General features: G+C 46.3%; 3 protein-coding genes across 4 annotated transcripts; 2 read left to right on the top strand and 1 right to left on the bottom strand.

Annotated features, from left to right (window-relative positions):
* The first annotated feature begins 2,006 nt into the window (after positions 1–2,006).
* LOC120712288 (ribosome biogenesis protein BOP1 homolog) lies at positions 2,007–10,038 on the top strand. The gene is made up of 17 exons (XM_039998045.1): positions 2,007–2,173; positions 2,259–2,369; positions 2,496–2,650; positions 3,838–3,955; positions 4,370–4,471; positions 5,225–5,384; positions 5,742–5,850; positions 5,935–6,037; positions 6,126–6,276; positions 7,114–7,246; positions 7,329–7,435; positions 7,519–7,589; positions 7,675–7,735; positions 7,915–8,142; positions 8,282–8,366; positions 8,874–9,052; positions 9,459–10,038. Exons 1-17 carry the CDS (start codon positions 2,075–2,077, stop codon positions 9,542–9,544), a joined length of 2,058 nt encoding a protein of 685 aa, XP_039853979.1. The 5' UTR covers positions 2,007–2,074; the 3' UTR covers positions 9,545–10,038.
* A 118-nt stretch (positions 10,039–10,156) lies between these two features.
* LOC120712289 (probable glycerol-3-phosphate acyltransferase 2) lies at positions 10,157–11,920 on the top strand. Its single transcript, XM_039998047.1, has one exon. The coding sequence runs from the start codon at positions 10,229–10,231 to the stop codon at positions 11,720–11,722; it is 1,494 nt and encodes a 497-aa protein (XP_039853981.1). The 5' UTR covers positions 10,157–10,228; the 3' UTR covers positions 11,723–11,920.
* A 2,391-nt stretch (positions 11,921–14,311) lies between these two features.
* LOC120712287 (heavy metal-associated isoprenylated plant protein 23-like) lies at positions 14,312–16,293 on the bottom strand. 2 transcript variants are annotated; one of them, XM_039998044.1, is made up of 3 exons: positions 15,989–16,293; positions 15,684–15,917; positions 14,312–14,853 (listed from the first exon to the last, which is right to left on the bottom strand). In XM_039998044.1, exons 2-3 carry the CDS (start codon positions 15,829–15,831, stop codon positions 14,567–14,569), a joined length of 435 nt encoding a protein of 144 aa, XP_039853978.1. In that variant the 5' UTR covers positions 15,832–15,917; positions 15,989–16,293; the 3' UTR covers positions 14,312–14,566. The 2 variants fall into 2 exon arrangements, with proteins under 2 accessions (XP_039853978.1, XP_039853977.1); XM_039998043.1 differs by lacking the exon at positions 15,989–16,293 and having other exon boundaries at positions 15,684–15,978.
* Between the last annotated feature and the right edge of the window lie 6,362 nt (positions 16,294–22,655).

Genomic DNA, 22,655 nt, shown 5'->3' with positions numbered 1-22,655 from the left:
ACAATGCATATATTGGATAGTATAGTTGTATATTTTTCTACAGACTTGATCAAAGTTAGTAAAGTTTAATTTAGGACAAAGCTTATACGATATGTAAATAAAAATGGAGGAAGTATTACAAAAGTTAATTAATGTATATATTGGATAGTATAGTTGTTGCTATATTTTTCTTAGTAAAGTTTAACTTAGGACAAAGCTAATACGATATGTAAATAAAAATGGATGGAGTATTACAGATAATTGTGCTTGACTTGAAGGGCGACACGGTACCGTGCATGTGTACGTCCTCTTGTGTGTATGAATACGCACAGTTGGCACACTTTTCCACAACCTTAGGCTAGCAGCTCGATCATATCGTTCGAGTATATTTGTCTCGATTACAAATACAATTTAATTTCAAAAATACCTGACTATAGAAACCAACTTTGGTACTGAAGTAGACTTGTTTTATTTTCCTTTCGTGTTGCTATCAGACTTGTCGCTTTAACTTACAACCTGGTGCGGTCGGTCGGCCAGGTATTTATGTTACCCGCGGCGACCACGACCTGGTCAGTCCACCCGTTCGTTCCGCCGCCTCCGCGAGTCGCGCGGAGAGCGTGCACCGGCATATGTTCCGCTGCTAGCAAAGGCCAAAGCAGCGGCAACACACTACTAGAAAAATAGCTATGAGTTCATCCAAACATACCCATAGCATTAATATCGGGTCCTTCTTTTGCTCGGTATTTTCAAAGTCATTAGTACCGACTGGTGTTACCATCCGATGCTAAAGAGTTCTCCGATGATAGTACTAGTTGGTAACATCATTCAGTGCTAATTGGACCTTTTAGTACCAGTTATGTTACCATCCGGTATTAATATGTTTTCCACGGGTTATACTTCAAAAGGAGAGCACGAAAGGTACACACAAGGTAAAAGATCTCGAATTTGAATCCCATCCATTTCACGCGCACACATTTGTGTGAAAAATCGTGTAGCTTGTGACTTGCGGCATCGCAATGTGCGGGCCTCTTCCTAAATTTGCAATTTTTTTTTGATGCAATATGCTTTAGTACCAGGTGGAAGATCCCCGGGTACTACCGGGTCATGCAACCGGTGTTCATGCACGAGCGTATAGAGATGTTTGGAGAATCACGGTGTATAATCTCTAGCCGGTGTAAGAAACACTGACACTATACAATAAAACAAATCAGCCCATTGAACAGGGTAAATTGCTAATATAATTAAATGGAAATAACTGATTACTATGTAGCATTTAAACGGATAAATGATTAGGCGAACAACTCATAACACATGATATGTGCGCACGAACGCATGAACACATGGACGCGTGCTTTACTCTTGATAACACATTGACGAAATACCTAGAGTAAAATGCATCACAGGTCCATCAACTTGTAAGAGGGTGTCACTTAGGTCCATTAATTTTGAAATTGCATTTCTAGGTCTATAAACTTGTAACTCATGTCATTTAGGTCCACAAACTCTGAAAGTCCATAAATGTCACACTCTTATAAGTTGGTGAACCTCTGGTACATTTTACTCAAATAACTATAACTATGTAAACTTCTTTATCGATGTCCATCTTTCCTGTTGCAGAAAAAATAGTTAGTCGTAAATGAAACAACCAATGCTGAGTTTGAGGATTTGTGGACTTGGTGTCATTTCTGAAGGCTATCATTTGAATTGTTGCAAAAATACATATTCTCCTACTGGATTGGTGTCCCACCAAAAAGAAGTTTTTTTTTTTGATGAAAGCATACCTGTATTAAAAGTTAAGGATTGGATTGGTGTTTCTCAGTCTCGGAAGTTGGGAGAATCCACTGCCTATTCAAAATTTCAAACTGACGCTCAGCGTTGCAGGCCCATTACCACCAAGGGCTGACAAACTGGTTTGTCCGTGGCCCGGCCCACCCACCCACCGGTTCCCCGCTCCTCCGTGGCCCGGCCCACCCTCCCACCAGAGCGCCAATCCCCTCCTCTTCTGCGGTCCTAAAACCCTAGACCCCGCTTCCACCTCCGCCGCCCGCCTCCTCTCCCAAGCGGACACAGCACGCCAAAGCTTCCCGCGCCGAGAATGGGCCACAGCGACGGGGAGCACGAGCTCGAGGGCGACGACCTCTCCGCCGACGACTCTTCGTGGAGCGACGGCGTCTGGTCCGAGGACGACGACGAGGTGGGAGGGGTTTTTTTTAAATATATATACATTTACCCCCAATTTGTTTTTGCGCCGTTCAATTTTTGACTTGCGTGGGATGCAGGAGTCGCTGTCGTTCGAGGACAGCGGCGAGGGCTCCGGCTCCGGCTCCGGCTCCGACGCCGATTCTGACGAGGCAGCGGCTGCCGAAGAGAGCGACTCCTCGGAGGATGAGGTGAAGCATTCGTGTCCTTGGTGTTTGCGTTGCTTCAGCTGCTGATTCACGGACTGTTTTGCTTTTTTCCTTGTTGCTTGCCTGAGTATTAGAGAGTTTATTAAATGTTGTTACTGTTATTTGCAGGTGGCGCCAAGGAACACCGTGGGGGACATGCCTCTGGAGTGGTACAAGGACGAAGAGCACATTGGGTATGACATCGACGGGAGGAAGATCAAGAAGCGCGATAGGGAGGGGCGAATTGAAGCCTACCTCAGAAACGCGGACGATGCCAAGAATTGGTAAGTCTTGAACTTCTCTGTTGCAGACACTTAATCAGCTGTCATCAATTTTGACCACTATTGAATGGATTAATGATTAAGCTTTGAGAATTGCCCCATGCCACTGAGACATGTTTTGATGCAATATATTCATTACTTGGGATGATTTGCTTGGTGGTTGGTTACCAACCCGATGCTGAAAAATAACATCAGCAGAGCACAAATAAGCTGCCCTGGAACTTCTCAAGTTCACATTGGAAGCTATTTTCCAATTTGCACATCTTTAGAGGTGCCTCTGAGCTAACTTCTTTCCTGTGTTTTTAGCATGGTAGGGTAAACAGTTTCTGCCAAAACTTGTGTTTTCTTCTGGAGATTGCAGGGTTAAAAAATCTCTAGGCTGAATGAGCTAATTGGAGATATGTCTGTGGCCATGGCTTATATATGAGATTTCTAACATTAAAGAGCGCCTTCTTAATCTATCCGCAACTGATTTCAGCAAATCAATTGTAATTGTTGGGATAATAACTTGTGCTAGTTTCATCTGGGCTTGCTTGGTATGCTGACATCTCACATCTATCATAGATTCTGTTCTTGAGTTATCACCCTACCCAATAATGGCCTGATATTTTTGCGCTAATCCTTGTTACCCCAGACATGTTTGTAGGCTCATCCTACTTATGGATTGGGCCTTAGCATTTTGGTTATTACCACTAAGAATGTTAACTTAAACAGTTAAATCATTTCATCCTGATAGGAAAAATTGAGCTTTCAATTGCTGTCAAGAAGGCTTAGTCACATGACATTTCTGTACATCTCTAGATCTTATTACAGGACATGGAATGATAAAGTTCTTGAAAATCATTTTGGTTTAATCTATCTGCCTGACATTTCTCCACATCTATAGTTTTTCTAAGGACACCCAATAAACAAGGGATCGACAATCATTTTGATTCAGTGCTCCAGCCTACACCTCTAGGTTTCTTTCAGAATATGCATGAACCTATGATGACCATGATTATTGAAATCAAATATTGAAAATTTGAATATCCTTGTGCCACTTAACAGATGCATCCGATTGTTTACCTTGCATGCAAATTCTTTATCCTTACACCTTGTACCATTTGGTTGTTGCGACCTTGCATTCAGTATAATTTTTCTTGCTCATTTAATTTAATCTTGTAAGTTCTTTTCTTCGTCACCAAATGTAGGAGAAAGATCTATGATGAGTATAATGATGAGGAGGTTCAGATTACAAAGGAAGAGGCTAAGATAATTAGTAGATTGTTAAAGGGAAAGACTCCACATGCCAATTTTGATCCATATCCAGTATGTACTACAATCCTTATCCATTATATATATTTGCTCAATGTGCCAAGTTTAAATGTTAAGTATATGCTCATCCAACGGCGGAATAGCCTAGTATTATTTTTGTGGATGACTGGACACCTGCATTTTATTAGAACTTTTATATGAGATCTTATTCTGTCGGTAGTTCAAGTGCAATGTGTAATGCTTGCTTATTCCTTGCTAATTTATGGGCTCTTTACGACTTGTTGTCACTGGTAATAACCTTTACTGATATATACATCCATAGTTTTGGATTTTTATGTATGGTGCCAATTAATGCTATCCAGATTCATGCAAATGGATTGCTATTTTGCAGTTAAATGATTTCTTTTGGTTTCTCCATATTATGTTTATAGTGCACGGATGCAGCATACTGATTAACTTTTATTCTAGGATTATGTTGATTGGTTTGAATATGAGGATAAAGGCCATCCACTTTCTAGTGCCCCTGAACCAAAGAGGCGATTTGTGCCTTCAAAGTGGGAGCAGAAGAAGGTACGTAGTCCATTTCATCTATCTCCTGTAATTTTGGACCATTCTCTTTATTTTATTTCAGTTTTTTTTTTTCAAAATCTGATTGCTTGGATTATGAATGTCTTATTACTGTTTACTTTCCAGATTCTGTATACTGATTCATTTAAATAATGTATCCCATTGAGCAGTATAATGAGTAGTCCTGAGTTAAACATTCAATTCTTTTTTTATGATTAGATATCTCTGCCCTTTTTTTTTTCTGAATTCAGCGTACTACTTTATTTCATGTTATAATTACAGTGTTTAAAATTTGGCGCCTAGCTGATATAAAATAAAAGTCACCTAGCCAGTGGCTACAAACTTGGTGGTGGTCTTGTAATGCTGCACACCGCAGTGATTATGGGGTAATCGGCATGTCAAGTCACCTGCACAGGCACAGTACTGTCCAATTCCTCTGCACATGGCACATGCGCCAGCCCACAAAGGCCTCCCATCATACCACATATTTAGGAAGTAACAGTACTGGATTGTGACTGAGCTATGCATTCACTAGTGAATTTGTGAGCTTACATAACTTACTGTCATTCTGTTGCGGAGCTTGTTTATTGTTTGATCAGGACAAAATCTTGTGATGTAGATCCTGCATAATAGTGTCAGTAACCATAAGGCCTGTTTTGGATCTTCTGTATTAAACTGCTCCGTGATTGTATTGGGTCTTAAGTTATTTGCATCACCGCTCAGTCTTACCTTTGAGCTCATGCGTTCTGGTGACAGGTTGTTAAACTTGTGAGAGCCATTCGTAATGGATGGATAAAGTTGGACAAGCCAAAGGAGGAATCTAACTTATATCTTTTATGGGGTGATGAAACTGATACAGCAGACAATAAGCGGCAAGGCTTGAGCTACATTCCCGCTCCTAAACCTAATTTACCAGGTATTGCCATTCCTTTTTCAGCATTAGTAGCTTCTATATCTGTTGGAACTTGTTGAAACAATGTTTTCACTTAGGCCGTGTTTAGTTCGTGAAAATTTTGGGGTTTTGACACTATAGCACTTTCGTTGTTATTTGGCAATTAATGTCTAATTATGGACTAATTAGGCTTAAAAGATTCGTCTCGTGCTAATCAGTTAGACTGTGTAATTAGTTATTTTTTCAACTACATTTAATGCTCCATGCATATGTCCAAAAATTCAATGTGATGGGTACTGTAGAATTTTTTTTGGGAACTAAACAGGGCCTTAGTGGTTCTTATACTCAGTAAATTTCTATTGATTCTTCATGGGTATCCAGGTCATGAAGAGTCATATAATCCCTCTGTTGAATACATTCCGACACAAGAGGAAATAGATTCATACCAGCTTATGTATGAGGAGGATCGTCCAAAATTCATTCCGAAACGGTACCATGTCTATCATTCTTCCTTTTCATTCTCCATTGACTTGTATGGTCAGCATTTTGACTTTTAAGTCTCTCACTTCACCAGATTTGAGTCCCTTCGAAGTGTACCTTCATATGAGAAGGCACTACGGGAAGGTTTTGATCGGTGTCTAGATCTTTATCTATGCCCTAGAACCCGCAAAAAGCGTGTAAGTTCAGCCCTACACTATTTCAGTACCATTTATTGCTTTTAAAGACAATATTTGTCTATAATTTGTACCAATCATTTGATGTCAGATAAATATTGACCCTGAGTCACTCAAGCCCAAGTTACCAAGTAAAAAGGATTTGAGGCCATACCCAAAAACTTGTTACCTTGAGTTCAAGGGCCATACTAGTCCTGTGACGTCCATTTCAGTTGAAACAACAGGGCAGTGGCTTGCATCTGGTATGTGCTAATGATATTATTTTCTGTATTTATCTGAATATACATTCACAGAACATTTTGATACACAAATGGACTGCTAATAACTAATGCAAAAAGAACTCTGATGTTGTATTCACGTATTTGGTTTTCGATATGTTGCAATTCATTGCTTAAAAATAGTTGCACTAACTATATAAAAAAAGGGCGGATCAACTACTGAAAGTTCCCACACGAGGTGGGGGTCTGGGGAAGGGAATTCCTAGACAGCCTTACCGTTGCAAAATTCTCTTAAAACTTTGCAAAGAGGCTGGTTCGAACCCAGCACCTTCGGGCCACAAGTGGAGAGTCTCTACCAGTGCGCCAGGTCCTCCCTTCTAGTAGCACTAACTATATCATGGAATTGATTTTGCAAAAGTAATAGTTGTTTCTTTAAGAAAATCTAGAATTTGGTTAGCTTGATATTGTAGGGAAATGTATAGCTCAGTTTTCCCTGCATATAAAAGAACGGAAGTATTACACTTCTTACTGAATGCACATGGGAAGGGAGGTGAATAATCTCATAAGCTAACTGCTAAGCAAACCTGTGGTGAAGATATGTTCTTAATCAAGTCAAGTAGTTCTTATATGGGGGATTAATTGCATTTTTTTATGCAAAAAGTAATAAACCAAAATTGCTTTTGAGAAACAGCTGCAACTGCTAAGGCGAACTTAAACTTGGGGGGTTCTGTTTTACTACACATGGAATATTTTAAACCTGTGATATATAAGGTTAACTGACATGAGCATGTTTCTCCACTTTAGAAGATTTCATCAATTTGAGCATGATAATATTAAGTTACTATTGACTCTTTTCTGAAGGTTCTCGCGATGGTACAATTCGTGTTTGGGAGGTTGAAACTGGTCGCTGTCTTAAAGTTTGGAATGTCGGAGGTGATGTCCGTCATATTGCCTGGAATCCTTCACCTGACAGGCCTATTCTTGCTGCTATTGTGTATGCCGTTTGCTGTTCTAGCATATTTCTTCTGTCTATAAGCTTTATGTATTGTTGTCATTCATTTTTTCTTTTGATGTAGTGGACATGATCTGGTACTTATTAATGCTGAGGTGGGGAGTGAAGAAGTGCAAATGAGGGCAAAAGAGCTCCTGAAGATTGGTGAAATGGCTCCTCAAGATGATACTGGTGTGTTAAATTGATAGCCAATAAAATGTTCCACTGTATTACTGTCTTCTTCAGTCTTCTGAAATACTATTATTATATTGCAGATGGTAAGAAACCAGCTGTGAGGTGGATGAGGCATGAAACACTTGATGGAATCACCTTGATTCATCATAAGGTCTGGTACCCATATTTTAACTTAATTTTTTCCCTTTGAACTTAATAAGTTGCTTTGCTTGCTTACTAATTTGTTTTTTCTTTAGGCTGTGTCAAATGTGGACTGGCATTTTAAGGGAGATTACTTCACCACAGTTGTGCCAAGTGATATCCTTTATGAATCCTGTCTTATTGATTTTTTTAATTTCCATCTGTTCTGGTTTTCGTTTTCTTTTTGTGTAACCCTTCTCAAGTTTTAGTTATGTTCACTTGCGTGGCCACATTAAATATTGTGGTTCTATGACACCGTGATTTTATTCCCCTTGTACACCTTAATTCCTTTGTACGTGATACAAGAGCTGTATTGCTGCATCAGCTCACAAAAAAGCACTCGCACCATCCTTTCCGTAAACTGCCAGGCCTTCCTGTTGCGGCAACATTCCATCCAAGTCAGAAGATGTTCTTTGTTGCTACTAAGAAGTTTGTTCGGGTTTATGATCTCCAGAAGGCACAATTGGTAAAGAAGCTGGAGTCAGGTCTCCGTGAGATTTCCTCCATCTCAATCCATCCTGGTGGTAGGTCACAAGTCAGCTTGATAGTAATTTTAAGAATTTTGAAGTCTTCTAAGGAGTCGCTCCGAACTGATTGTACCTGTTGGTAGGTTAGTATCAATATTGGCTGTACACCTATTGTGATCACATTTCTTATGTGTAGGTGATAATGTTATTGTGGGAAGCAAAGATGGCAAACTATGCTGGTTTGATACTGATCTATCTACAAGACCATACAAGACTCTAAAGTATGTATCTTCTCTTATTTCAATCCCCTTTGAAAATAAAAGACATGTAATTTTTCTAGATCTCTATATGTGTCGTCAAGGTTACCATTATAGGCATTGTTAAATTCTATGCATGGTATATGAACAATCCTACTGGTATGGATCCTGGAAGTCTCTCCCCGGAGAAATAATGGAATTAATATTGAGCATCTTAAAAGCTTATTTTTCATGTGTCCCTCTTCCTTTAAATAAGTTTAGGTTGCTCATTATGTGTTCTGATCATAACCTCTTCGGCCACCATTATTTGAGGACTTTCCGCCAACCTAATATTTGATAAATGTGTTGCAATATTTGTACAACATGGGCCATATGCTTTGCTGTCTGGTTGGTGTGGTCACTGCTTGCACTTTTACAGTTGTCATCAACATCTTTTGATATAAAATTTGCACAGTTGTCTGCCAATTTTGCATTTAATCCGTTACTTCTTTTTCATTTTGATATACCAGTAACTTATTTGCTAAATTTCAGGATCCACTCAAAGGATATTACCAATGTTACTTTTCACCGAAAGTACCCTCTTTTTGCCTCATCCTCTGAGGATTGTACTGCCTATGTATGTCATGGAATGGTCTATTCCGATCTTAATCAGAACCCACTTATTGTACCATTGGAAATTCTTCGTGGTCATTCTAGTTTGGATGGAAGAGGTATGCATGTCATTGGTTCAATAGTTTCTACTGTTTTCTTCTAGATTTTTGTTCACTTGGATAGATTTTTAACTGTTTTCATCCATGTAGTTCAGATACTGGTCTTAAACCCAACTATGAGGCTAACGTATCACTCTTTTGTTGGGGAACTCATAAGCAAAATAGTTGCCTTCCTGCTAGATAAAAATAGTTGCATCTGTTACTAGAGAAACTAGACCATGTTAGTTTGGTGCTCTTTAGTTTTTCTTGGAGATGCTGAGCTGAGTGCGAAGATGATATTCAGGGCATGGCAAACCAATAACTTGATTTTCTTTTGGAATAACAATTATTTACCCTGGGTACAGGTTCATTATGTTGCTCCGGGATATCTCAAGGCAAATATTTAACCACTTTTCTGGGTTTGCAGGGGTTCTGGACTGCAAGTTCCATCCGAAACAACCTTGGTTGTTCACTGCTGGTGCTGACTCCGTGATTCGACTGTACTGCGACTAAGCATTCTTGCAAGGACGGTTCCTGATTTTAACAGGCAAATGTTTAGCCTGTCATTAGGGCTTGGTATGGTGACGACCGCTATATTCTGGTACAAGCCCCTAACAGAAGCTTGGATGATGTGACAATTGGATCGGCTGATGCGTGTGAAGCCACCAGTCTTTCAGTTTTGATTCGGTTGACTGGTTTAGTGGAGGATCTTACTTCTGAAGAGAAACATTCAAATGAGACCGAACTCCTGTAGCAGTGTAACAGCAATACGAAAACAACACTTCAAACTGTAACAAAACCGATGCTAGTGGTTTGGCAGCAAAATTTCCTAGCCTGGAGCTTCCAACTGCTCCAGAAGCTATTGAGGTGCTGTCACACAGATCTTAGGGTAGGCCGTTGTATTCTTCCGTTATGTGGAAGCTGTAGCTAGCAGATGTAAAACCGATACCCCTCAGTTTGTACCATGAATCTTAGGCTCTATCAAGGCTGAGATTATTTACCCCCAACCCCGCTGCCTTGTTCCGATGGGTCCGCGAATAGGACCTGCCAAGTCCAGTCCGAATTCGAGCCGGTTGCTGCCGTGAGTCCGCAATTGTGTATCCGACTGTCAGCCTGTCACGTTGGATATACCTCAACATATAGTCAGACCATTGTTTGCGTTGGACCATATTCCGAAGCAACAAGAAAGCGACGACCATGGAGGTGTGCACGGCGAGCACGACCGACAGCTTCGCCAGCCGCGCGCTCCACCTCCACCGTTTCATCAGACGCCGTCTCGTCGCTGGCATCCTCGGCCGCCGCGGCGAGGCAGCCACCCCGGCTGCAGCCGCGCCGCTGCCTCGAGCCCGCCGGATCGGTGAGGACGGCCTCGGCGTCGACGCGCTGCTCCTGAAACCGTCGTCGCCGTCCGCCCTGTTCTCGCCGTACTTCCTCGTCGCCGTCGAGGCGGGTGGCTACGCCCGGGGCCTCGCCCTGCTCGCGCTCTACCCGGCCCTGCGCGCGCTCCCCCACGGCGCGCGCGTGAGGGCCATGGCCATGGTCGCCTTCTGCGGGTTGCGCCGCGACGAGGCGGCCAGGATCGGGAGGGCCGTGCTGCCCAGGCACTTCTTCCGGGCGGCGGCGGACGTGCCCGCGCTGGAGGCCGTTGGCGCGCTGCCCGAGGGCGTCAAGGTGGCCGCCGTGACCCGGTCGTTCCCGGCGGTCATGGTGGACGCGTTCCTGACGGAGTACGTCGGGTTCGACGTGGTGGTCGGCGCGGAGGTGAAGGGAGGGGCCCGCTACGTCACCGGCGTCATGGAGGGAGGCGAGCTGGACACGGAGAGACTCGGGCTTGCCCTGAAGCGAACCGAGAAGAAGAAGAAGAAGGACTACCCGAGGCCCATGGTGTTCCACGACGGCCGGCTGGCGTTCACGCCGACGCCGGCGGCCGTGCTCGCCATGTACATCTACCTCCCCTTCGCCGTCGCCCTCGCCGTCGTCCGCATCGCCATCTACGTGCTCCTCCCGTGGCGCCTGTCGAGCGTCGTCGCCGGGCTCACCGGGGTCAGGGTGCGCGTCATCGGACCCACCCCCACTCCCGCGGCGGCGGAGGACGGCGCCGCCGCCGCCGAACCCCGCGGCGGGCGGCTCTACGCCTGCAACCACCGCACGCTTCTGGACCCCGTCGGCATCGCCTGCGCTCTCCGGCGGCCCGTCGCCGCCGTGACGTACAGCCTGAGCCGCCTGTCGGAGGTGCTCTCCCCGATCCCGCTGCGGCGCCTGACCCGCAGCCGCGACGAGGACCGGCGCCGGATGTCGTCGATGCTGGCGCGGGGCGACGTGGTCGTGTGCCCCGAGGGCACGACGTGCCGGGAGCCGTACCTGCTCCGGTTCAGCCCGCTGTTCGCCGAGCTCGCCGCCGAGGTGACGCCCGTGGCGGTGGACGCGCGCACGGCCGTGTTCTACGCCACGTCCCCGTCGCCCGTGGCCAAGAGCTTCGACTCGGTCCACTTCCTGATGAACCCCCGGCCGGAGTACATCGTGCAGTTTCTGGAGGCGGTGAACACGGAGAGCGGCAAGAGCAGCATCGAGGTGGCGAACGAGGTGCAGCGTGCGCTCGCCTCCGCGCTCGGGTTCGAGGGGACGGCCCTGACGAGGAAGGACAAGTACCTGCTGCTCGCCGGGAACGAAGGGGTCGTCAAGACCAAGTGAAGAAATAGCCACTAGCCACTGAAAATACTAACTAATACCGCGGATCCGTTCTAAAATCTATGGCAGTTAGGACAAGCAGCTAATTATTCAATCAGTGGCGGAGCTTGATCTTCAATTTTAGAAAAATGAGGGGGGGCCATCCTTTTGCTACAGTAATGAACAGGGTCAAAATCACTGTTCATTACGTGTGAAATTTGCACAGCCGGGGGGGCCATGCGCCCCTTTGGCCCGCATGAAGCTCCGCCCTTGTATTCAATAATACTTTATTATTATTTTGTTATTAGTTTTAGATGTCATGAGGAAAAAATGGACTGAAAACTCCAAACTGTATCTATGGAATAAAATGTAACACTTACTGAAGCTCATGTCCCAATAGAAAAGCACGTGCATTAAAGTTGCCTGGCAGTGTGTGCTTGCCGAGCTTTGTTCAATGTCTCATTTTGTTCTAAAAAATTTTCTACGGTACTCATCACATCGAATATTCGGACATATGCACGTCACATCGAATGTTTGGACACATGCATGGAGCATTAAATATGATTGAAAAAATAACCAATTACGTAGTCTAACTGATTAGTACGAGATGAATCTTTTAAACCTAATTAATCCGTGATTGGATATTATGTCAAGTAACAATGAAATGTGCTATAGTACCAAAACCCAAATGTTTTCACCAACTAAACACACCCGAATCAGTGGCTCATTCTGCCTCCTCCCACTCGTCATGACTGCTACAGCTCACTGTGTTCCTGTGATGCTACGTTACACGGATACTTGCTGGAAGACGCGTATCGCGTATCGGATACGTATCGGATACGGATACGTGTCCGATACGCGTCGGATACGTATCCGAGGAGTATCCGATTTTTTTTATTTTCGCGAAATTCGGATACGTGTGCTGATACGTATCGGTTTGGTGGACACGGCGTATCAGCTTTCGTGGATACGGCCCAGCCCAACAAGAAGTCGCATATCCCCGTCGCCCTAGCCACGATGCTGGCTCTCCCCCGCATTCCCGCACGCCCGCACCGCGCCGCATCCCGCGCGGGGACGCCGCGACATCCGCTCACCGCCCGCCGGCCACCGGCGACGAGCCTCCGCTCGCCGGCGACGAGCACCCGCCCCTGCTCGCCGGCGACGAGCAACGTCCCTGCTCGCCAGTGGACTTTCCGCGCCCCTGCGACGTGGATCCAGCTCCTCCGGTGAGTTAATCCCCTTCCCCATTCTCGATCTCCTCTTCTTCTTCAGTTCATAGCCGGTTGCTGCTCGATTTCTTTGCTCCCCACTTCGTCTTCCTCTCCCCATTCTCGATCTATTCTATTTCAGCAGAGTTAGTGAGTTCTTGTTGCTTGATTTCTTTGGTCCCCTCTTCCTCTTCCTCTAGCTGCTGCGCGCCGCCGCCTCCCTCTGGCCGCCGGAGCCCTACGCGTCGGTCGCCGCCTCCCGCTGGCCGCCGGAGCCCAGCGCGTCCTGCATCCGCCAGGCGCCAGCGCGACCTGCGACCCCGCCCGACGCCGCGGACGCCTCTGCTCCTGACTATTGGGTAATTCCTTCTTCCCTTCCCTTCTATGCTTCTACATTCACTAGCACTAGTAGCACTAGCACTAGCACTAGCCTCCGCCTCTGAATCTCTGATCTGATAGTGATAGGTTTTTTCTTTGGCTTTGCATTCTCCCAGTAGCACTAGCACGGTAGCACCTACTCTAGAAGATGGCTGGACGTGATGAACGTGCTCCGATTCAAATTGATGCGCAGCAAATGAAAAAGAATCCATTGTGGAATCATGTTTGCTTGTTTGGAACTAAGTTTTAAATTATTTATAAGACTGCAAGTTGCTGTATGTTTTTATTTCTATTAAAAAATTTGTATCCGTATCCGCGTATTAGTGTTTTTCTTGAAATAGCGTATCCGCGTATCCGATACGTATCGTATCCGATACACGTACCCGTATCCGTGCATCCTAGCTGTGATGTGCTTCCTTGCCACTGCCAGTGCCAGGATCCGTGTCCGTCAGAGTCCATCTCGCTCGTAATGCTGCAACCCCATGAATCTCTGTTCCATTTGTTCTGAATTTGCACGTGCAAACCATAGAACCCATTACAATATTAACATCTTGAGAAATCAGCATTGTTTTATGTGCAAACAACAAAATAAGAACTGAACTTGTTTCCGGTAACCAAAGTCACGAACTGAGAACTCGGTGAGGGGCCTCAGTCAGACAAAGCTCAGGCGTGGCGATTGGCCGGTGAAGGCAGGCGAGAAGAGCAGCATCAGGATGGCGAGGAGGAGGCCCGACCTGCAGGACCTTGGCGTCACCGCCGCTGAGTTGATCTTGATTCAAGAGCAGCATCAGCATGAATCCTCGCCGAAGCGAGCGTCGTCTGTTCCGCTGTTCCTGTTGTGGACCAAAGCCTCCTCAGTTCCCATTCCTCAGTTAGTCAGCCCAGCCCATGTTCTTAGCCCAAATAAGGCCCAACTGAAGATAGATGGTTTGACTCTAAAAAAGTTTGAATGCCTTACAAATTGTAACGAAGGAAGTAGTAGAAACAATCCAGCGATTAAGAAACATGGTTGAGGAATCACCGAATATAAAGCTACAAAAGGCCCTCATCAATCAATTAACTCCGTTCGTAATTTCTCAATGGTGATCGTGCCCATCTCTTTTTTATCTTGCTCATCTCTTGGTAAATACTGTACCAATTACTAGCTAGTAGAAAGTAGTTTCTTCATCCAAACAAAGGGCATGCTAGCTCTTGCAAAAACCTACGGTACCGCGCGCGTACAAACACGCATAGCGTGCTCACTCAAATCTGGGGTCGCTTCTGTGATCGATGAGCTACAGCATCACATGACGGAGCAGCCGTTGAGGTTGTCGTCGCTGAAGATGGTGGCGAGGTCCTCCTCGCGGCCGGCGGCGGGGGCGATGAGGGCGTCCACCCGGCGGACGTGGCCCGCCGGCGCCCTCTTGTCGTACACCGGCGGCGCGACGTAGGGGTTGGTGTAGGGCACGTAGGGCCACAGCTCGACGCGCTTCCCCGTGGACTGGGCTCGCCGGAGCACCCGCTGCGGCTCCACGAACCCCTGCACCGTCACCTTCTGCTGCTTCCGGTTGATCTCCACCGACTCCACCCCTGCCAAATCATATCCATCGACCATCATCAAGGACTTAACCAATACTGAATTCATAGCAAAAAACGACCGAGGTAGAATTCTGAAGAAGGATGTTTGAAGTACGTGCGGATGCAAGAGCGTAACGAACTTTCCAGAAGCCAACACCGCAGAGTCATTGCAAAAGATTTTCATGCTGAGTTTTTGCTGACAAGAAAGGATTAGGAGTCGATCGATAGCAGCCCAGAGACGTGTAACTTGTGGCACCACCAGTCCACCACATTTTCAGGATACGATCGTGTTTGACTCCCACCCACCATCGGGCATCAGGTCCGTTACACATACGGCCGTGTATCGACTTTCCAGTATTGTTCTTCAAGGAATCTTAGTTTGGATGAGTGATGAGTGGCGTGTGTAGCTTGAGAGTCTTAAGTTCACTAAATTGATCTATCGAATGGTCCCATGCTGTGGAACCGAAGTGTAGTATATATTTTTTCCAATACCAGAACAAGCCATTCTTCAACGAGAGCAATTTGATTAGAAAATCATATGGCGGAGAACTTAACCTCTGATTTTTTTCATTGACTTGACATAATCACTTTAACTAATTCATACACACGTGGAACCCACATGGTAAGGACTAAGGATGGAAAATATATATGTGGCGTAAGACACTAATTAATTCGGTTGGAGCAGCTGAATATACTTAAACTAATTAAACCTGGGGAAGATTGCTGTGGTTGATCGTACCATTAATTTAATTTATTATGGGATCCCATTATTTTAGGGTACACATGCATCATATTTGTCAAACACTATAGAGAAAACAATTCAGGTAAATCCAAACGCATACCTCTCATTCTGGCAAGAGTGTTCCTGACCTTGAGCTCGCAGCCGTCACAGTCCATCCTCACCTTCAGCTCCACCGTGTGGAACTGCTTCCTCCTCCTGCTCTGCCTCTCCCTGCTGGCTCCCGCCAGCGCCGACATCACGGCTCCCATGGCGCCCTCCAATTAACTCAACCTAGTTAGAAGAAGATCACTTGCACTAATCCTCCTCCTCCCTCGAAATGGCCAAGCAAAGCTCTCTGAAAGGAGTATGAACCATTAAGAAAGGAGGTGAGGTTTATGTAACCAACCATGCATGCCTGCTGCCTACCTATGAGTTATAGGTAGTTGACGGGAGATAGCTTTCCATCTAGAGATGCCAAGATGCGCCATTCTTCCTTCCTTGGCTGCTGCTACAGTACTGCTCACAAAACAGACAAGATTGTTCTAAATACGCAATGGGCTTTTTCGCTTTCAGAAGGAGAAATGGATCCCTAATAAGCTCACAAATAAAGGCATACATGACTGACCATTTCGATAAAGGATGCTACTCTATCGTATACTTATTCCTGTGCTAATCTGCTAATCTGTCCAAAGGCATCCTTCTACATTCTTCGCTGCTTAGATTTCAGTAATGTAACTGACTTCTTTTTTTTCTTTGTTAAATAAACTGGCAGGAGGGAGGTGTCTCTTATATTATTAGAAAGAAGAGTGCTATTGACTACCCGGACTACATATCTAGTAGCAAAGCCATATGCATTAACTTCTACAAAACTAACACGGTGTAAAAAAAAGAAGGAAAATAGTTATCATCTTACATAAAGGAAACAAAACAAGGAATGAAGTTTACTGTGCCACTATTTTTTGGATATTACAGAATAATTAGGGGCCAGAGGCTAGAATACTCTAATAAGTTCTTTCTATGATATGCCTGACAGATGCCAGCCCTCGAAATCGCAGCGAGAACGGTACCGCAAGGGTTTGAACCCTGGTTGCCTACTTTAGAGGCTGGTCCAATGACCACTAGGGTTCTCCTCCCTTCCCCAAGGATTTCGGATTTAATGTTAAAATTACAAAAGAGTAATCCGACCTCATTGGTTTGCCTCCAAAGTCGAGAATGGGATATGCAAAAGGGCCGCTGTATCCGCTAGGAAATTAAGTTATGTCCATCTTTAAATGTCGAAAGATCGGCAATCCACTCTCTGGATTTTGACAGTTCCTTCTCGCTCCTTTGCAAGAAAAACTGCAAAAAATTTGATCCGTATATATATATATATATATATATATATATATATATATATATATATATATATATATATATATATATCCGTTTCTTAGTTCTTGCAAAATTAAACTGTACAACTCATGCTTATCACAACTTGTTACAAAAATTATCGAGTGCTTGGTTTCAATGTTCAGAAGATCAACGTGACAATGACCAATTTTTTTTCCATAAGAAGGTGATTTCCTAAAAGTATTAGTTTGATTATTGTATAGGCATTATCTAGGATGTCTTTTCTTTTCTTTTCTTTCCAGAAAGCACCCCCTATAATTGGTCCGTGTACTCACTTTCACGTGAAAAGTGAGTGCTTGGCGAGCGAGCTAAAGTTGGACACACTATGACGCTCTCAAACTGTAACAACCGCCTCGCGGACGGTCCGCACCGGGCCGGCGGACGTTCCGCCCGAGGTGACGCCCAAATATTTACCTCCTTGTGGGACCCGCCTGTCATATCTTCCTCCTCCCTCTGCTCACTCCGTCCCGAGACGAGCAGAGCCCGACCGCTCGCCTCGACGTCACCCCCTCCCCTCGATCTCCCTTCTCCGGCCATTTTTCCTCGATTCCTTGCGAGAGTACCTTTCCGAGCCCCTCCTCCACCTTCTCCGACCCCTAGCCCCATTCCTCCCCGGCTGAATCGTCTCAACCACCGCGGGTCACCATTGGAGCCCCTTGAAGCTTGCTCCATTGTCGATCCGCCTCTCCAGACGTCCTCCGCTCTAACCGACCGCGGGAACGGGTTTGTGGTAAGTTGCTTGTGCTCCCTAGCCTTGTTCCCCTTCCGTTGGGTGCTGCCGGCGTCGGTGAGCGACCGCCGCCGCCGTCGCCGCGCTTGCGGCCGCCTGGTGCACGGTGTCAAAGATAGGAGTCACGGACGGTCCGCCCAGGGGGGGCGGACAGTCCATAGGTCAAGTTAGGTTTCGTCCAGAGACGGTGTCGTCTCTGGTAGTTTAGCAGAGTCGCTTGCGAACAGTCCGCTATAGGGGAGCGGACGGTCCGCCGTTGGGGCTTGAAATTGTTCCAGAGACGATGTCTCTGGTGGGGTTCGCAGGATTTAACAGCGGACAGTCCGCAGTAGAGTCAAGGAGTTTGTCCAGAGGCGTAGCCGTCCCTGGTAGATCGATTATGTGAACCGCGGACGGTCCGCCAAGGGTGGCCGGACAGTCCGCAGGCGGTTTTAGAAAGTGTTCCAGAGAAGTTGTTGCCTCTGGTGGGTGGGCGTAGGTGTACTGCGGACAGTCCGCTAAGGGTGAGCGGACGGTCCGCCATATAGATGGAAGTTTGTCCAGAGACATACTTGGTTCTAGGGGGGGTCGGTAGACTAGTACGGCGGACGGTCCGCCCCTTGGGTGCGGACGGTCCGCAGGGTATTTTTAGTTAAAGTAAAGTAGTTACATCTTTGGGCTGCACTCATTTATTCCATATGCATACGTGTAGCATCCGCAGCTGAGGGCACCGTATTTGAGGTGATTGCGGCACCGCAAGAGCAGCCGACGCAAGCCCAGGAAGAGAGGTGTGAGCACCCGGCTCAAGGCCCGGTTGAACCTAGTGTCGAGCAACAAGCGCAAGGCAAGCCCCGAAGCACAACCTATTAATTTTAAATTTATTCCATCTATATGTATATCTATTACTTGTGCCTTACGTATAGAAATTGGTTGAAGCTCTAGTTGCATGATCTCTAGGGTTCCTTGAGTTTATACTAGTATAATAGGACGATAGTAATGCTATGCTTAAGAGTTCTCGGTAGAAGTCGAGTGACTTCTTGTCACTCGCGAGATATAGGATATATAGAAGTCGAGTAATTTCCAGTTACTCGCGAGACAAAGGATATGTCTAATTATATTACAGTACTTGCGTTTTGGAAATGGATATGGAGATGTGAGACCGGGCGGGGATGGTGTTTAGGTATGGCAGCAGGACAGGGTTTTTGGTTGTCTTAGCCCCGTCTGTGTCGGTTAAGGACCGGTCGTTGTGGCAGTGCTGATCGGGGATTGAATTGTACTAACCGCATGCTGGGAGTAGGAGGTAGTTGAAACCGGTAAGCCTAGTACTGCCTTGCTTCGAAAGTACAGGACTCCATCTCACCTCCTGGGGTAGTCGAGTAGTCGCAGAGAATTGGGAATGCATGTATTACTTTTGGTGGTCTCATGTTGAGCTCGACTGACCATATGATGGTGGGGCGGTCCTATAGTTCGAGGCGGGGAGGGGAAGGGTTGGTGCGTGTGGTCCGACGGGGCTTATGCGTGCCGTGTTGGTTAGGTCCACCTTGCAAGGTTAAATCGGATCGATTCGCCGTGTCTCGCGGTTATGAGGGCCTTGGTCTCTTTGTCACCTCATAGAAATGATCTAGAAGTGTTAGTGATAAATGATGGAACTATCTGAATCATTATTGTATTGCTCCAACATGATTGAGTAGATATGCCAACATTAGATGAGAGTCTTCCATATGAAACTTGTGGCTAAAACATTGAAAGTAAGGAATCAACCCTAGGTGTTTTTTTGCAAAATAACTACCAGCCAAAAGCCTTGCATGTCTAGCTATGTGGGCTAAGTTATACCCACTGGTCGGGTAAGCCTTGCTGAGTATTAGTATACTCAGGGTTTGTTGTCACAATTATTTCAGGGCATGCAGAGGTAGACTTTTGCCCCTGCTGCGCCAAGTTCATCCGCCGGGATGCAGAGGAATGGGTGGTCGTGGAGCCAGACGTTTAGTTAGGGATCTCCCTATGGCTCATTTTTGGTAGCTGTAGGCCCCTTTCCTCTAGATGAACCTGGATTTCAGTAATGTAAAGTTTGTGAATTACGTATTTATTCAAACTCGGTTTGTAAAACTTAAGGTCAAGTTCTATGTATATTTGTTGTATTTTCAAATATGTGTCGTACTTGTACTATCTGCGCCCACCGTCGCGTGGGACTATCGGTGATATTTCGATCGGGACGTGGGTTGAGAAAGGATCGCCAAATTAAGCCGTTAAGCTAATGAGCCCGATGCGTTCAAATGACGGCCATTACACTTAATTAGAGTTTTAATTTGGCGGTTCTGTCACAGCTGGTATCAGAGCCGAAACGCACCGAGGGTGGTACAAGCATGACTAATTTTAAGGTTTTCTGAAAATATAAAAATGAATTCTGAGTGTAGGGCGAGCCTGCATCTCATTTTTGTAGTATTTTTGGGGTTTTACCATAAGAAGTTATAGGGGCGTGGGTTTTAGGCCCTAAGGACCGTTGTAGTTTGGAAATTACAGACACGGTGGGAGTAATTTGGAAGTGTTGTCGGCGGGTCCGGACAGACTGTTTGAAGATTTGCTCTAGTCTGGCGGACGGTCCGGTCATGATCCGCGGACGGTCCGCCGGCCGTTGAGTAAAACTACACAGAACCATCTGAAATCGAGTTGGGTCTGCATTTTGTAGAGCGGACGATCCGCAGAAGCTTAGCGGACGGTCCGTTTAGCTAGAATTTTTGTACAGCGGACAGTCCGCCCTATTACAGCGGACAGTCCGCCATACCTTTTCGGCTGGACCAGGGTAGATTAGCCAGATCGGCGGACTGAACCGGTCGAACTGCCTAGCCTCGCCTGCCAGCTTTACACTGAATTGTTTTTAAGCTGTACATTCTGCAATGTGTCATGAATAGCAAGATTAGTTACTATCGGTATTGTTTTAATTCATATGAATAAAGGAACTCATCTTGTCATGGTTCAATGCAGAATGGCAGCACCTCCGAATCCTCCTGATTTGGCCCAGGCCATTGCGGCCATGCTTACTGGGCGTGACGAGCAGACGGCGCTCCTCCGTCAGCTTGTGGAGCAGGGGGCAGCACCACGGCCAGGACACCACCCGCCACCTGTTCCAGGGTACCAGGAGTTCTTGGGGACCCAGCCGCCACTGTTTCACAAGGCCGACGAGCCGTTGGAGGCCGACAGCTGGCTTAAGACTATAGAGTCCAAGTTCACGCTATATCCCTACAATGACGACGACAAGGCGTCATTTGCAGCACAGCAGCTTAGGGGTCCCGTACGCACGTGGTGGGACAACCACGTGGCTATGTTTCCTGCTGGCACCCGGTTTTCTTGGGATGAGTTCAAAGAGGCTTTTAGGGCACATCATATTCCTGCAGGGGTCATTCGCAGGAAGCTCACCGAGTTCTTGGCCCTAAAGCAGGGTAGCAACAATGTGATGCAGTATGCCCAGAACTTCAACACGCTCTCAAAGTACGCCGGTTATCACGTGGATACTGATGAGAAGAAGCAGGCGTGTTTCAGGCAGGGGCTTAGCAGCAAGCTACAGGATCTCCTGGCAATGTTCAAGTTCAACACTTTTAGTGAGCTAGTCAATGGGGCTATTGTGCAGGAGGATGCCCATCTGGCTCATAAAGCAGAGAAGAAAAGAAAGTCACCGGCTGTGGGGTCTTCTAGCAGTGCACCTCAGAGGTTCTGCCTGGTGCAGTCGGGCCCACAGCGTGCCCCCTTTCAGCACCAGCCACAGCAGCAGTGGGGATACAGGTCCCCTCAGTACCCTCAGCCACAGGGGACAGCCAGGCCTCCTGCCCCTCAGCAAAATGAGCAGAAGATCTGGGTGCAGCAGCCGGGGTGCGCCCCAATTTGTTTCCGTGTTACAACTGTGGGCAGCCGGGTCACTTTGCACGGAACTGCCCAATGCCGCCAAAGCAGGGCCAGCAGTCCGGTCAGCAGAGCCAGAAGCAAAATGTGGCGCATTTCAAGCCGGGGCAAGTGCACTACACCACCCTCGAGGATATTCCTGAGGGAGCTCCAGTGATGGCGGGTACGTTTTCTGTGAACGATCATCCCGTCACCATATTGTTTGACTCTGGGGCATCTCATACGTTCATTAGCAAGGAATGCGCCATTAGGCTGGGATTGAAAATAGAGAACATGCCAAATCCATTCACCCGGGGGTCAATTAGTTACCAACCAAGTTGTCAGGCGAGTGCCTCTTCAGTTACAAGGAAAAGGATTTATGGCACATCTTATAGTACTCCCAACTCAAAGAGTGGATATTATACTTGGCATGAACTGGATGAAGGAACAGGGAGTTCTTTTGGACACTAATGCACATTCTGTACACATAAAACCATTTGACCAAGGGTCCATGACCTTACCTTTAAAGAACTTTGAGTCAACCACTTCCACTGTGCATCACACTGAGGGCAAGGCTTTGGCAGACATACTAGTGGTGTGTGAGTACCCGGACGTTTTTCTGGAGGATTTACCTGGGATGCCACCTGACCGTGATGTGGAATTTGCCATTGAATTGCAACCGGGTACGGCACCGATATCTAGGAGACCTTACCGGATGCCGCCCAATGAGCTAGCAGAGCTAAAGAAGCAATTGCAAGAACTGCTTGATAAGGGTTATATCCATCCTAGCACGTCACCATGGGGCTGTCCTGCACTCTTTGTGAAAAAGAAAGGTGAAAGCCTCAAGTTGTGCGTGGATTATAGACTTTTGAATGCCGTCACAATCAAGAATAAATACCCACTTCCCCGGATTGACATCCTGTTTGATCAGCTATTCGGGGCCCGGGTATTTTCAAAAATTGATCTCCGCTCGGGATATTATCAGATAAAGATTAGAGCTGAGGATATTCCCAAGACGGCTTTCTCCACCAGATACGGGCTTTATGAATACCTGGTCATGTCTTTCGGGCTAACCAATGCACCTGCTCACTTCATGTATCTCATGAACTCAGTGTTTATGCC

The sequence above is a fragment of the Panicum virgatum genome, chromosome 6K (genome assembly GCF_016808335.1).
Source record: "Panicum virgatum strain AP13 chromosome 6K, P.virgatum_v5, whole genome shotgun sequence".
Lineage (NCBI taxonomy): Eukaryota > Viridiplantae > Streptophyta > Magnoliopsida > Poales > Poaceae > Panicum > Panicum virgatum.
This window is presented reverse-complemented; position numbering and strand designations above follow the sequence as displayed.